At 36.0% G+C, this 16,487-nt stretch overlaps 1 protein-coding gene across 10 annotated transcripts in view; it reads right to left on the bottom strand.

Annotated features, from left to right (window-relative positions):
* The window catches only part of PUM2 (pumilio RNA binding family member 2), a 77,239-nt gene that overhangs the window by 10,141 nt on the left and 50,611 nt on the right, over positions 1-16,487 (bottom strand). For 8 of the 10 annotated variants that reach the window (XM_049819292.1, XM_049819291.1, XM_049819290.1 and 5 more), the window contains exons 11-15: positions 14,114-14,257; positions 12,790-13,071; positions 7,675-7,911; positions 863-1,130; positions 165-294 (exon numbers count right to left, since the gene is read on the bottom strand). In XM_049819292.1, coding sequence (XP_049675249.1) covers positions 165-294; positions 863-1,130; positions 7,675-7,911; positions 12,790-13,071; positions 14,114-14,257 — 1,061 coding nt within the window. The remainder of the gene's footprint in view (positions 1-164; positions 295-862; positions 1,131-7,674; positions 7,912-12,789; positions 13,072-14,113; positions 14,258-16,487) is intronic. The other 2 variants (XM_049819293.1, XM_049819294.1) reach the window with 1 other exon arrangement.

Here is a 16,487-nt window from a genome sequence, read left to right on the forward strand (position 1 = left end):
GGAATACAGAACAGAACACACATGTGCAGTGTTATATGTTTGGGTTCTGTGGTAGAAGTCCAGTAGAATTCTGCTATGATGTTAAGAAAAAAAACAGTTAAATTTAATCAGATTTTACAGCATTTCATTTGCATTTCTGTTCATACACTTAGTGTTATGCTTACCTCAAAGAACTTCTGTATTACATAGTTTCCAAACACATCAGTCATCAATTGATATGCTGCTTGCAGGATCTCATTAAATACCATCTGGCGCTCAGCTGGAGTAGCTCGCTCCAGCTTTTGCTGTATAAATCTAAGTGCAAAAAAAAAAAAGGTATAATATGCTTTACATAAACAACAGGAAAACCTCTCAAATGCTGTTTCAATGAGACACCTCAAAACTCTAAAGCAAGTATTCAACATTTATAGAACTTATTAAAATGAAAGTAGTGCCTTTGCATATAAAAGGATACATTTTAGCAAAATTATACTTTAAAACTTTCATTTGAAAAGCATTAAAGATGAAAAGAATAACATTATCTAAGTACCTGATGATGTATTGCTGAAAAATGGTTTTAGATTCCAGATGCTAGGTATTTTGTTTTCTTAATCAACGCCTTTTTGATACTTAAATACTAGAGTTTACAAGTCTAGTTATGAGGCTATTTCTACACTGAGAACTTCTACAAGCAGCTAAATTTATCCTACTTTTATAATGAAATTTCCTAGAGAAGAAAAAGGTTGGTGTAAGAGCATGTGCTCCAATTAATGGCATGCTTTGTATTAAGATGACTAGCAGCTCATTCAAATGTTTGATGTTAATGTAACAATATCAAAGCAGTAAAATATTATTAAGTCATTAACTTTACTATAATAATTACCTAGAACCATGCTGGTCTTGGGAAAATTCAACAATATGTCCAACAAGGTCTCTTAGTTGAAGATTAGGGAAACGATTGTTTCTGAAATCTTCCAGCAATCGACTACGTCCAGAAGGCATAATATCAGACCTACTGTAACGAAGGCGTGAAGGAGGGAAGAGCTGACTGGTGGAGCTAAAAAGACTGGAGGTACTTGCCGCACTGCGATACTTTGCTTCGGCTCCAGGTGCTGCAGAAATATAGCGACCACTACCATTTGTCAGTCCTCCTACAAGGAAGCAGTTCTGTCAGTAAAAGCCATAAGGAAAACAGGCAACAGCAAAACAGTAAGTGTACTAGAACTACAGATACACCCTGGAGCCAAAGAAAACAACAGTGTGATCTTGTTATTTATATTTACCTCATTATGTCTGGAGGAGTTACACAGCTTTATCTTCCAATAAATAAAAAACCATTCTCCTCCTCATTTTAATTTTTTTTGTGAAGGGCACCAGGAAAAGAAATGTTATTAGAAGAATATAACAAAGCAGGTAAAGTAAGCACCTGCTCAGACTTACAGAAACTTTAGAATTGGGTGGGCCTTAGCTTAGTGGGCAGATTTCCACTTCACAAGTAATACTGAGTTATAGCCATTAGTAGTCTCAAAGTTAGCCAATTGTTTCAAAATAGACCATGAAATCTGAACTACCCTTCAGTCCCTACTGAGGCACCTTTCCAACTTAATAGTGTGAAAGGGCATTTTTGGGGAGGCACACATGATGCCTTCTTGTCATGCTGTACCTGTTCTGCAGGATATTTGATGACTTCAGCATCCCAGGCTTTCAAGCTGGTACCTCTTGTAAGCATTAAGTATGTCAAATTTCAAACCAGGGAACTAAGAATGCACTACTCTAATTCTAAAACAAACAAACATACATCAAACTCAAGTTCCTTTTAGAAACATGAACTCCTTCCCTTGCTGCAAAAACATTCATCACTCTCACTACACTTTGTTTTTCCTTATTTTCCAAGAACTGAATTGCCTTCCTGTGTTTAGGTCCTATTCATTTTTGCTAGTGATTCCAACTACAGCTATCACCATCTCACAGTCCTGTGAATTTCTCCTCATATATTGCTCTCTAATCAGTTTATGCCACTCTGAACTCCTCCAGCAGGCCTCCCCCTCCACTTTACAACAGGCAGCGATTATCATAAGCGGCATGCAAACAAAGCGACTTTCTCAACTACAGTATGATTTTTAAAGGGATACTGCTACTATAATACAAGCAGAAATATTCAAAAGACAATTCCAACCTAGAAACTTCAACTCTACTACTTAAAAAAACCAACAAAACAAAACCCTCAAAAACTCCCTAAAGTTATTGAGTATGAATTGGAAAAGGAAAGCATTTTCAGTTTCCCTATCCAGAAAGTAACACAGTAACTGAAAGCCCTTTCAAAGTCAACAGAAGAAATATCTACACTTGAATTTAAAACAAATTGCAGTATGTGCTGTTTGAATGGTGCTCTATTACAAAATTAATCATTTTTTTTAAAAAAAAGAAAAAGAAAAAAAGAAGAATCAGCTGACAGTGCCCCAGCCAAGCCTTCTTTTAGTTCCAAGTATTTATAAGGCTAGGCAACAACAGTGTTACAGTGGGCTGATAGTGTACTAATGGTAAAGTATCTTTTTGAAAGGTCAAACTGCAATACCAGAATCTGAGATGTTAGTGCTCTGCAAGACACATCAAGCATCACATTTATTGCACTGTATAGGATTATGCCCTGAAATAGAAATAATTAGTATTTATTTTACAATTAGTTTTCAAAATTCAGTGGTAGGAATCAGTAAAGGATCAGTAAATACTTTATGCCCCACAACACCTTTTAAAAACTACTAGGTTTTCTTTTAAATTAAAGCCTCTTAATTCTTTACAGCCAGAAAAATCAGGTTCTTTTTACCTATCATTTTTAGTTTCCGTTGACAATCACCATTTCCAGAAAAGAGCCGACAGTGACATGATACTGACAGACAAAAAGAAAAAAGGAACCCAACATTCTGCAGGTGAAGCAGTATGTAGAGTGATGCTCTACAGTAATTTCTCTTCCAGGAATGGCCTTCTAAATAACAAAAAGTTATGCATCTGTAATTATAGTATTTCTCATCTAGATTATTTAAATATATGAATGAAATCCTAGCTTCCCTGTAAATGCCGTGTACTAATACTATTTAATGCCACGAGAGGGCAGCAAAGCCCGTTTAAAAGGAAGTCTTCTAGGCTACTTTCCTCTTTTAGCATCTCTATTGCTCCACTGATCACATGCTCAATTCTGTGCCACAAACTAATAGGGTAGTTTTGATTACATGCTCACAAACTGCAGTTTCAGGTAGGGGTTTTTTGGTGGTTTTTTGTTGTTTAGGTTTTTTTTAAACTAAGCCTTCATGTAAGTGTAAATTAAATGCGACAACTTATCCAGCAATTAAAACCGAAATTAAGAAACTTGGTAGGTTTCAACAACTCTGCTACATATGTGTAGTAGAACTGCATGTATACATTTCACACTCAGGATTATCAAGGCTTTTTTCAGTCTAATTTGGGAACCATCCCTTTTTAAGACTTGTAAGATGACTATGCTACAACTGGGAGAACTCCTGTCTAGCCTGTGAAACTACTTCAGACAATCACGTTAAGCAGGATCGTAATACAGGAAGGCTGAAAACATATCCATTGTGCCTACAAGAACCCGGCAAACTTCAAAAGCACACAGAAAGCTTAACCTTGTAAACCCCTGGATATTATTATAAAAACCAGTAATTTAATAGATAATTAGCTTCTCTTCTCACGGAACCTTTTATTACAGCAGCAGTGTTACAGCTCAGTGGCAACTCTGCAAATCTGAAAAATAGTAAAAACCCCCAAATAAAAGCATATTGTCATAGGTACTTATTATATGCAGATATGATCTTGTATACAATAGACTATTTTCTTAAATATTGTACTGATCATTTTCTCAGTCCAAAACCACCAAAGCATTAGTGTGGACATCAAGGACACCTGATCTTCTTCCTGAAAACTTTGAGTGTGAACAGCTTAAAAATGAAGACTGAATTCTAGTTATCCAAATCCTCCTGGTTAGCCTACCATACTCGCACGGTCTTCAAGAACTCAGGACACTTTGCTTTACAGATCCGATTCCAAACTAGAAAGGTAACAGCCTAGGTCTTATAAATTATTTGGGGAACATACTCAACTGAATAAAGCACCTAGTCTAAACTGAAGTTTCAGTGCAAACACTGAAGTTTTAAAAGACTGTTATCAGGCATCAGTATAGCCGCACAATTACAAACCGTTGGGGAATAAAGTGTGCAGCTCATTCTTCAGATAATCACTTCGCTATCACTTCTGATCTCGTAAAAGATCTCCAATGCAATGAATAATATTAAGTTGTTTTACAGTTTAATTGAACCTAAATCCCTGTGACTAGTGTATAGGGAAGAAGAGGCACAGAGGTATAAAGGGGATATAGACCATCTAAAACAGAGCCTTACTAAGCTTCAAGGACACAAAGCATGTTAAATTACTAACTCCTTAACATGGATAGCATATTTAATGTAAAGGAGAACATGAAAAAAATATTAAAAACTAGGTCTAGGCACATTTGAGAGCATTAGTCTGTTAGTACTTACTACCAAAGTATTTCTTCGATTGTTTCCAACCAAGACATAAACCAGATTTACTGCACAGTAACTGTTGTTTAAACCAGTCAGCAGTATTATTTTCTAGTAAAATACATGAGTATATAAACACTTTAAACTTGACTTCTACAAAGTACTTGTTCATCTGTAAAAAAGTAGCTTCCATCTCATCCTCAGCTAAAAATTTAATCTTCACACGGAAAACAGAATTACACATATATATGTACACGTTTATGCATATATATGTATATTTTATTAATCAATGTAAGTGCTTATTATGCCTGGTTTACCAAAGCCCTACAGAGTAGGTACACAGCAGAGGCAATGCGAGTTCCCCATACTGTCTTGCCAAGGGGCCTTTACCCTTACCCAGAATGACCACTTCCAAAGATAAAATATCAGTCTAAACTACTAACAAGCTTGGCTAGCAACGCATAGAAAGTAATTCCTCCAAAAGCCCAGATCTTACTCTACGCCAAACCATTAAAATGCTGCAATGTACCAAACAGAGTAAGCACTACCAATCTAAAAGGATTTTTTATAACATAGGAAAAAATACCTCCTCTTGCAGTTTTTTTTGTCCCTGGGAGTGAAAGGGTAGTTCAAATTCATGACCTTACTGCTCCAACTGATTACAGCAAAGAAGCAGTTACAGACAGCTTGACAAATCCAGGAAAACTGACACTAGAACAAAGTAATTAGCACATTCCTATTTTAGGGTGTTGAATAAGAGTTTGTGAGAAAAGATAAAAACAGTAAAATATCATTCATTTCTTGTAAAAGGGAAACTGGTCTTTTAAGTTACGAATTGCAGCAGTGTCTGACAAAGGGGTTATAAAACCATGCACCCTTTCCCAGTATTGTGCTCTAGTATTCTGGTGGCTGAAACAGGAGCAACCGAGCTTGATGCCCATTTTAAAACAGGAGTTAAACTTAGCTGAACCTGTTGATATAAGCAGGCAGAACAAGTTTTGAAGGTGGAGGGCGAGCTGCATTTGACAGGCATTATCAGAATACCAATGAAAACTGCATGCAGACATGAACTTACAATGTTGTTCTACTCTGAAAAGTGACTGTGATAATCATACCCTTCTTAAAACATACTCCCTGTTTGATTTCAGGTGTAACTTCTTTTGGTGAGAAAGCTTTGCCTTTTTATTTGTATTTTTTATATGTGAGAACAAAACAAATGCTTCCAAGAGTGGTTGATGAACACACCGGAATAAATTTAACAGGACAAACAATTAACTGCAGAAGTAGTCTTCAACTTTTTGCGATTGCGTACCTTGGATGTAACTGCACAAAGATATGACATGGGGAAGAGTGCAGGAAATGCTAAAAAAAAAAAAATCACTGCATTTTTGTGAAAGCAAAAATCCAAAAGACTAAAATTTCCAAATTTCAGATTGATTTGGTAAGGTAGCAAAAATTTACCCGTAATCAAGGTCCACTTCATTTGGAAGATGAAGAGGCAGTACACATGGAAGCCAACAAGGTTGTGTCAATTTTCAGAGTACAACTGTACGTTCTGGCCTTTACACACTGATCTAGTACATGATTTTAACAAACTATTATGCTTAGTTCACACTGCCAAACAGTCCAAAATGGATTAAAATCAGTATTTAACAATTTCTGGTGATAGAGGTAATCCTCTATACCGATCGCAGCTTATTTTGTCAGAACTGAAAAAAGTCTTTTAACATTTATCAAATGTGAAACAACACAAAACTTCAAATGTTTTGAATTTTAGATAATGCCTTCCAAAATTTGGTTTAAGTATAGTTTTCAGTAATATGAAAACTATTGTGAGAGTACTTCGAAAAGAAAGAAAGAAAAAGATTTCCATCATAACCCCATTGTCAGATGTTCAGAACTTTCTCAAAAGCCTCCATTTGGGCTGAAACTTTCCATGCTTGGTCTCAGCCCAAAGGTGCACTTTGTAGACCTGAAAAAGGAAAAAAGGTAAGTAAAAAAAAATAAAACGTGCTGAAACATCCCCTTGCCCAGTTTTACTTCGGGTATTCAGCACTTAACCGTGAAGGGGATACTGAACTGTAGATGTAATATATTTAAATTACTTTTAACCTTCTAATACATATCACTCACACATTTCTCACTTAAAGTGTATTTTGGTAGGCACTTTTAAATTTTTTCCTGTTTTATTTGCACTAACAGAAGTACAGGGGATTAGGTTGCCTACTGCATGCACAAAACTGTGCACTGAATAGTTACTGGAGCAACAGGCAACGCAATCTTGAAAATACATCCAGTTTCATTGTATGATTTTAGCATCCAAATTAAATGACTACAAATATTTGCAGCAAAAAAAGGGAAAGTTTATCAAGTAACCTCAGGGTAGAGGCATTATCTTCTAAATATACCGTAGGCTGTGGTGGGGTTGCTTTAGTTTTTTTTTATTTTATTTTATTTTTAATTTTTTGTAAAAAGGTTGCGCTCCCATGTCATCTAAGTAGCTCAAAATTTTTCTAAAAGATTACTATCATAATTCCTTAAAAAATACATCCGATAACAGAGAGCCATCACTGACAAAGCCTTTGCTACTTCTTTCACAAATGTGTTTTCTTTTTTTTCCACCACCTGGTGATACTGTCTTCCTGGCAAAGCACCTGGGCCATGAGGTAGTAGGCTTACTGATCAAAAATCACCTTTCAATACATTTTACATGGAGAGCTTTGCTCACTTTTGTACTTGAACATAGTAAGGGGCAGTAGTGAAAGTCACTTCACTGTTAAACACTGTATCATCTTAAAACGTCCTTGAAGTGGTAATACACTGAAGTAGAAACAAAAATAATGCACCTTTGCTTGTCATACTGTAGAAACATAATAAAAAAAGGATCAGTAAGTCTTACTGGGCTCTCTATCGGGCTTCTGCAAGGGAAGAAAAATCAGTTGTTGGCCCGATACTGCAAAAAGTTGAGTGCCCTCCACTGTCAAATCAATGAGCATTTAGGCATGCTCTTCCCCTTTCAGGAATGGCCCCTCTTCGTTACAAAACTGTTTAACAGCAAAGGTAATGTGACATCTCTTATGCAACATATATTTTACACATAGAAATACATACACACATACAAACAAAAAGTGTTTTTTTGGTTTTTTGTTTTTGTTTTTTTTACCTAAATGCAAACTGGATGAGGATCCATGTGATGAAAGTGATGGCGGTGGCGTAAGTGAATGTCCTGGCGTTTGGCTTGGCAGAGGCATGCCTATTGGACTTGGAGAGGAGGAAAATCCCAGACTATTGTAAAATGGCTGCCCTATGGGTGCTAGGCTGCTACTAGATCTTTTGTACAAGTCAGAGCTAGTAGATAGAGAATCTCTCCTTGTGGCACTACTACTTGCAGAACTGCCAACTGAAGAAGAAATAAAAAGACCCTAATTACACAGTGTCAACTGAATAAAACCTATCCCCAACTACAGCTGGGCAATAACAGATGCGATCACAATAATTACAGCAATCGTTATGACAAAGACAATTACTGTGATAACCACACATACTTTTAAGTAAATCTAAGTGGGTATAAACATACCACTGATAAGTAATTTCACCAATGCCCGTGTCTTTCAACATTTCATTCTAGACTTCTCACAGTAATATTGCAGTAGTCTATTTTAACTGCCTGGCTTCAGGCTTTGGGACAAATATGGAATTTATGAGATTAGATTACACTGTCACTTTATAGAATAAATAATTCTAAAAATATTTCCACTAAACTCTTTGATACAATTTTCTCCACCATAAATTGTAAGTCAGACAGTGATACTTGATTTTAGGAAAAAGGCTAGAGACAATTGGTTGTTGTTGTTGCTGTTGTTTAAGGCTTCAGAAAATAATCTATGTTGCTGTTCAGCTGTTTCTGAACTTCCTCTTGTTTGTGAACCCCTCACCTGTAGGAAAAAAATGACTACTTAAAATGCCCTACAAGAATTATAGTTCTCAAAGAAGTGTTTTGAAAAGATATTGTAAAGAGGGAATAGGCTAAGAAGAAGACGAAAAGCAGAGCAGAGATAGGAAAATTAGGGTGAGAAATAAAAATGTAATACTACTGCTACCAGTATTTCTGAAAGACAAATTAGACTAGAAGCTTTGGATAACAGTGTATTAGTGAAGGACTGGTTATCCTGCACAGCATCATTCAGCAGGGCGATGAACAGTCTAGGATAAATTAGGAGAACAATAAAAAGTTTTTAGAAATGTTAAATTCTAGTATCTGTTGCATACTAGTGAAATATTAAGCTAGAGTGCTTATTTTAAACACTGGAACATTATTATACTCATAAACAAAACCAAGATTATGGGTATTTTTGATAACAAAGATACTTTTAAGCTGAATTTGGAACACTGATTTCTTCTTCAACTTAAAAAGGAAAAGGTCAGAATTTATACTTCCATAATCTTTACCCATGTCAGGTACCTTCCTCCTAAAGCTGGCAGCATGGCCCAATATAAAGGTCACCTGATACTTCCCATTTTAAGACACTAATTTGTTTTCTCATAACATTATCAACTTGGCTAATACTTATCATGGCATGTACCTGCTTGGACCAAATTTTTCAAAGAAATTCTGCCCAAACACTGCCATTTCAGAAAAACAGGCAAGGAAAGATGCTTTATCCTTGCCAAAATAATCCAGCTACCTATTATTTGAGAAGTTAATGCTTTCACGGACTCAGTCCAATATACTAGCAACAGGAGACCTTTATTTTCATGCTCTTTTTGAGCTAAAAGTCTTAGCAAAATCACACTTCACACAAGTTCAGCACAGATCTGCTACAGACTCATAGCTGAAAACTTAAAACTCCTGTCCATATATGGCACATCTGAGATGGCTGATAAAGGTTTTCCCTGCAATTGAACTTCTAGGCTTCTGTGTGCCTTGCCAAAAATGGACTCTGAAATCGCTGTCCAAGATTCCACCTTGTGTTCGGAAGGGCCATCAGGCAGTGTGGAAAGGAAGTTTTCTACTTCAAATGCAGAGGAGACAAAAGCCAAACAAAAGAAACAGACCAGGGGAAAAAAAAAAAAAAAGAAAACTAAAAAACCAAGAAGAAACCAGAACCAGGAGGAGAGAAAGGTCAGACAAAGGAGCCAACAAGGAGACTGCAAGAAAAACTGGCAAGCACTTTCAAAACCAGTGGGACTGAGGATGAAAAGAAAGCAGATCTGAAGAAACGTTAGGCTGTAGAAGGTGTATGTGACTGTGGGGCAAAAAGACTGGAATAGTAAGCTGATGATGGGAACATCACACAGTACAAGCAGAAACAGAAACATATTTGGGAGGGGGAGGGGAAGCAGGAGATAAATGTTGCCTGGAAACTGGGAAGGAAGACTAGAGGAGAAGCCAGAAGGAAAAGATACTGGACTACCTAGACAAGGAGTTTGAGAATAAGAAATCAGAAGAGCAAATTAAGGCAACAGTTGAAAGAAATCTCAAGATTTGAGACTTGCTCTACAGGTTCTGGCTCAGCTAGTTGACCATGTGAATGTTAATACAATGCTACATGATGGATTGTTATTTTTCCAACTATGAAAAAGAGCTAAGCAAACTTCAGCTTTCTTTCAGGGTTTCTTACTCAGCTAAATTACTGCAGCTTAACAAGTTACCATGAACCAGCTGAGCTGCATTTTCACACACACACAAGCAAAGCTCACAAAACCTAGAAGATAATTTGAATTAGTTTACCCCTCTTCACCACTGTTTAAGCTAATCCAATTACTTACACTTGTTACGAGCCAGAAGTAGGCATCTGGAAAGCTGCTGTAGTTGATCTAATTCTTAGCTACCTGTTAAGCTGCAGTAACTTATCATGTACCTAAACTTTTAAAATGGAGTACGAATAACTTTATATTAAAAGAGCAGAGACTGTAAAGTATATACAGCCATTTATATCATATGCTTGCTTCTTCCTGTTTTTTACTTTGTTATTCAGTCATTCAGCTAGAACATGCTCACCTTTGCATTTTTTGCAGAGCCTTTTTTTTTTTTCCCCTGCAACAACTGAAAACATAAGGGCAAGATGTGTATTGCATCATGGCTATATTTTAACTGAAATTCAACCTTTACAACACACTGAGGGGAGTTACAAAGAAGCTGAAACTTTGGCAGATAAAAAATTAAACTTGTTTTTAATTTGCCTCAACATGCATTAACACCATTTGTATAAGTATTCATCTGTGTAATTCAATTCAAATATACATACAGCTCAGGAACTCTTGAAAAAAATAAGAAAAATTAGGAAGCATTTTTTAAGTGGCTATTATGGAAAGTACCATTTATACTTGGCAGAAGGGCACTTTCAATATACTTTTATTCCAATGATACTACTAAAAATGTTTCAGGTTTAGATAGCACCTTTCATCAGCACTTCTCAAACTGCAAAAGCATGGGCTTGCTGCTTCCCTCTGGAAACTACCACACTAATTAAATCACCTAGAATACTGCTGCAAGATTTCAGCATATGCTGTCTATGCTGAAGGCTTTGGACAAAGCTCTGGAACTGACCTTTACTACAAGAAAAATGCTTAATCTCCTGTGCCAGAAAGAACTATGCTGATTCTTCTTAAGTAGATACACAACTAAAATTTGTATTCTATGGAGGAGGTCCTTGTGATAATGCTGGATAGACTTTTATGACTTAAAACTACTCTATCTAGAGAATTAAAATAGGTGCACTGCATTAAATATGCAAACATACTTATCATGACTATCTATCAATGAAATGGAACTGTACCTAGAGTGAAACACAGCTGCCAAAAATTCACTGAAATCCTGCAAGTAGCTCAGGACAAATTATATTACAAAATACAGCACTTGGATAGCCCAATTACTTTGTAAATAAGTTTAACCTGCTGTGGTATTATGGAAAATTAAGAAACCCTACACAACTCAGTAGCCTCTACATTTTGGGTTTTAAATTTTTTTTTAAAATTAAAGATGGTATGTTTAGAGTCTCCTACTCCACTCTTTAATATCAGATACTAGAGAGGATCAATGTAAAACTTGATTCTGGATTTCCCAGCAGTTAGTTTTGTTAAGATAAATAATTCTCCAGATTACTTTACGAAAAACAACACTGAAAAATCTGTGTTGGTATACAGTATATTTGATGTCATTATTCACCTCCACTTAGTTACCAAATAACAGGTATCATGTTTTAACACTGCAGGGTGTGTTTTTCCGTCTGTTTTTCCATATATTAAGCTAACTTGTAATAATCTTCACTTTTTACATTTCTTGCAACATTTAATTTATATTTTTTTTTATTATTTCCCTTCAGGCATTTAATTTGGTTGAAAGGAATATTGTTAAGAGTACATAAATCTCCCCCAATTTCTACCCATCTGCAAGGTACATAAGATTATAAACATGCTCTGCTGAAGAAATACTAATACCACTACTAATAATTCAGTGCTGTAACTTAAGAGATTAATAGCCAAAGGAAATATTCTTTAGAAAAGATATTTTGCTTCCCTCACTAGTACCGAATCTGAAATATAAGAGAACCTACTTTGCATGTTTAAAAACTGCAAGTAAGAAATTTCTGCTATAGAGCAGAAAAATGATGGCAGTGTTAATTTTTTTTATTTTTTTTTTTTTAAATACAATCAGGTTGACAATATTTAGGAGCATCTGTTGAAATAATTTAAGGCCTCGAACTTGCACAGAACTATTTAACTTAACTATTTCTAAGACTAAGCCTACTAGAGTTAACAAGGACTATTCTTGAGTATTAAGTCTTTCTGTTTTATAAATCCTATAAAAAAAGTGTTATGGAAACACAGGACTTAGATCAAATTTTGAAAGTTACATGCTATTTAATTTTTTAAAAAATTATGAATTTTCCTGACATGAAAATTACAACAAAAGAATGAATATCTCAAACATCATCAATTGTTATTTTAAGCACAGAATGAAGACTTCCTTGAAAATAAAAAAGCTTACTAAAAACAGTAACAAACTTTGGGGGCAGAGTACAGTGCTCAATACGTAGAAGTATTCTGGAGATAATCTATGACTACAGGATATTCTTCAAAAATGCATCTTGTATACAGAGCCCAAGTGAATTTTAAAAACACCTTTTTCTTCCCCTATAATTTGTTTTACACTTGAATAACCTATTTTTGCATTATTTTTAGAAATGTATGTGTATATAATATGTCTGGATACAGATATGGCTTTTTGCTTAACACAAAAGTCTCAAAGAATTTCCTCACTATGTTAACAACCTACCTGATGAGCCAAATCCACCAAGTGCAGAGCCGATAGCTGCTCCTAAAGAGCTACTACTTCCAAAGCCAAGAGATGTGCTTCCTGGTTGGCCAGGACCATGTGAAAAAAGGGAACTGCTCTGGGAGTTATTGGTCAAAGAGTTACTGCCATAAAATGAATTGGATTGTAGGCTACTATTTGTTTGCTGTTGCTGTTGCTGCGGCTGGGCACCAAGCGGCCGAAATAGACCGTTCGTGGCTCCTGCGAGATTGTTTGCTGTTCCTCCAGCTGAAGCAGCTGCAGCTGTAAAACACATGTTTTCAATCATAATTACTCTCTCAAACATTTCTGACTGAAAATAGACTATTCAGATCTAAATCATATTTTCCTGAAGCCCTCTTAAACAAGCAGAAATTCACATATTAAAGGACTAAAAGAGACTTTATATAGTATTACACAGTCTTAATTACCTGAGGGGAAAAAAATGAAGACAGCAGATGTTGTAGGCTAGTCAAGGTTGCAGAATTGTTAATGTAACTGAGGGAATTTTCAGTGTAAACATGCAAGACATTACTGTTTACTGAACTGTACTTTTTTATCCAAAGTTGCAATAGCAGAGTTGCAGCTAAGAGTCAAAGACATTTTCAGCTACTAATGTCAAAAGCGAGTTCTGCACAAAGAAGCTTATAGATTAACTTAAAATCTAATTTTCTGAACAAATTAATTTAATCTGGTGTATTTTGGATTTTAATTTAACAAATGTAATAAATACAATGGTTCAGTAAAGCTATCCCTGATAAAAAGAGAAAAAGAAAAGTAGAGACTTTTGATATAACTAATTCTCCTCTTCTGCTGTCCATTCTATAGTTTTCTTCCTTGCCACACTTTACTGGAGAAAATACTTTCAGGAGAAAAGCATAGCAAGGCCCCAGAGCACTCCATCATCTTCTGCCAGGCTGAAGCAATGAAATGATGCTTCCTAGAGGACACCATTTAGGGACTGATGAGAAGTGCATGTTATATGCCTGGGGAGAGGGAAAGGGGGAAAATGTTCTTATCTGACAAGCAACAACATTTGCAGAAACATGCCTGTATAGGTATGGGGAGAGGACTGTAAATTTGAATTAAAAAAAGGAAAACTACATCTCTGAGACAAAGCAGCCTCTCTGAGAGAAAGGGAGGCAACAGAATAAGAAAGAGAGCATATATGGCATATCCTTCACAACTAGAAAACTTCACAGATGGATACAAAACACATCAAAAATATCAAATACTAATGAACTAACATTACTATTAAGATTCAGTACAGAAGTGGAAGAAACCTCCATGCAGGATCAATACTTGCCTGCTTGTGCTGCTGCAGAACTGATTATAACAGGAGTTGAGGCCACCAATCTGACTGGTGCTCCAAGGCCAGTTCTCGCTCCAGGGCCTACTACTAAGGCACCAGTCTGATCGTAATAGGCAGTGGGAGCTAGTACTTGATAGCCTACACAACACAGAATACAAGAATTAGTAGTACAGATAGTCTCATATAGTCAGCATTCCTTCCCTCCTTGAAATATTCTGACAACAAACTACATGGGCATAAACAGCAATTCTGCCATATTGCCTTAGAACATCAACTGGACATTGAAATTAGAAACAGTGAACATCACAAAACAGTGTGACAAACATCTTAATTTAGAAATGCTCTACATATTTTTTTTGAAACTAGAATAACAGCTAAATTTAGCAGTCTAAAGTTGAATTTTATTTTCAAGGTTAACACCATAGTGAAAAGGTACAGGAACAACAAAACTGGCCGTATTTGGATCATTATTGAATCAGCTTCTTTCACCAATTTAAAATAGTCTACATTTCTATTGTACTCCCTTTGCACATGGAAAAGGTATCGAAATCTGTACAATTAAAGGGCTGAACTAAATGCAAAGTTGGCAATTCCATACCTTACCTAGCCACACTTACACGTCCATCTACAAAAAACACATTAGGAAAGGAATGCTGTATGTGCAGGAATACCTTGAACCAGTCAGTTTCACAGAAAAAGAATGACTGTAATCCAAGTATAATTTAATTCAGTTGACAGTTAAGAGTTGGAACTGGGGGAGAAAAAGGAGGAATTGAAAAAGGAGAAAAGCAGCAGTAAGAAAACAGGACACAAGATATGAATGAAGGAAAGCAAAAGAGAGCAAAACAAAAAAACATTTAGGACAAGAGCAAGAGAGTTAATTTTAAAGCTCTGATGCTTTATAATGAAGTAGAAGAATTGGAGTAAGAATCCCTAAAAAAATGGAAGACAAGAGCTAGGATAATCTAAGAAAGGGTGCTGACAACGAAAAGATAACACCATGTAATTTTTAGGTTGACTATACTTATAAAGCAATAAAACAAAACCCAAGAGAATTTCAATATTCCTCCCATGTTCAGATATATACTAATGCTATTAAGAAAAAAGTTAAGATTGCAAAAATCACACATCTATTTTTGTATGTGTAAGAACCAAGACTTTGCATACTAAGTCAGTTTCCACGTATGTTCAGAACTAGGTCTAGCAGAGTTCTCTCCAAAATACGCATGGACCTTAACATAAAGACCTGGGCCTCTAATTCCAGGTGAGTACCTCAATCGCCAGGCTTCCAAGTCATATTTTCTCCTCCTCAATTTCTAGAACACCTGTGTAATCTCTTCTGCCTAGCTGCCTTGCTCCAAAAACAGAGCTGGAAACACCATCTTCCTACTGGCCTGGTGGTTACGGTACCACAGGGAAGCTGGAGTCAGGTCCAAATTCTCTCACACTAAGAAAATCTGAAGGTATGAAGGAGACTCAGATAGTAACTGAACAGGAGAAGAGTAAAGAGACCCCAGATCTTTAGGTTCAAGTCATGGTTCTGAAGATGAATGCACTATACTGGTTATGAAAACTTGTCATTACTATCATTCCAAACCTATTTGTTCCAACTGCTCACTACTTGTTTTGGATTCCAGGTGCATCTACCTTCCTGTGCTGTTGGTGGGAAAGAGAAGACAGTTGTCCTCCACAGAGTTTGTCTGAAAGTTTGGCTACTTATAAACAGCCAGAACAGGTTCATAGAATTGAATTGGTTAGGAAACCTTCACTATAGGTACCACTGCCTCTTCCACCTACAAAACTGTGCTGTGCTCCTCTACTACCTTCACCACTAAGAAAGGTCGCTACACTACCAAGGCAGGGAAAGGCAAGAATGACTGCTGTCTGTTTTACTGTAGTTCTGTAAAGAACACAGCACAGCACATTAGAAGATCTGTGACACAGTAGGAAAGCTCTTTATAAAACCACATATGTTCCTGCATACATTAGCAATGTTTATTTACTAGTACCTACATAATTTCTACTTTTACTCATAGCACATTCAATTGATAATACCATGTTGGTCCTGCCATTTGTTACTGCTCTATCATATAACACCACTGTTTCAGAACTCAGAATTGGCTAATACTTAACAGTATTTACTCTGTCCACCTACCCTCTTCAAATGTTCAAACCCATAGATAATGCTATAGCTGTATAAAGGACTGGGAGCCAAACCAAAAAAGTTAACTTATTGCATAAATTACATTTACTGGGATTAATACTAAAGCAGTTTAATAAATTAATTTTAGATTTTCTAAAATAATTGACTAGTGTGACTGCTGAATTAAAAAAAAGGAAGCAACCTGCACTTGCTCTTTGCATTACA

Source organism: Accipiter gentilis, chromosome 16, assembly GCF_929443795.1.
Source record: "Accipiter gentilis chromosome 16, bAccGen1.1, whole genome shotgun sequence".
NCBI lineage: Eukaryota > Metazoa > Chordata > Aves > Accipitriformes > Accipitridae > Astur > Astur gentilis.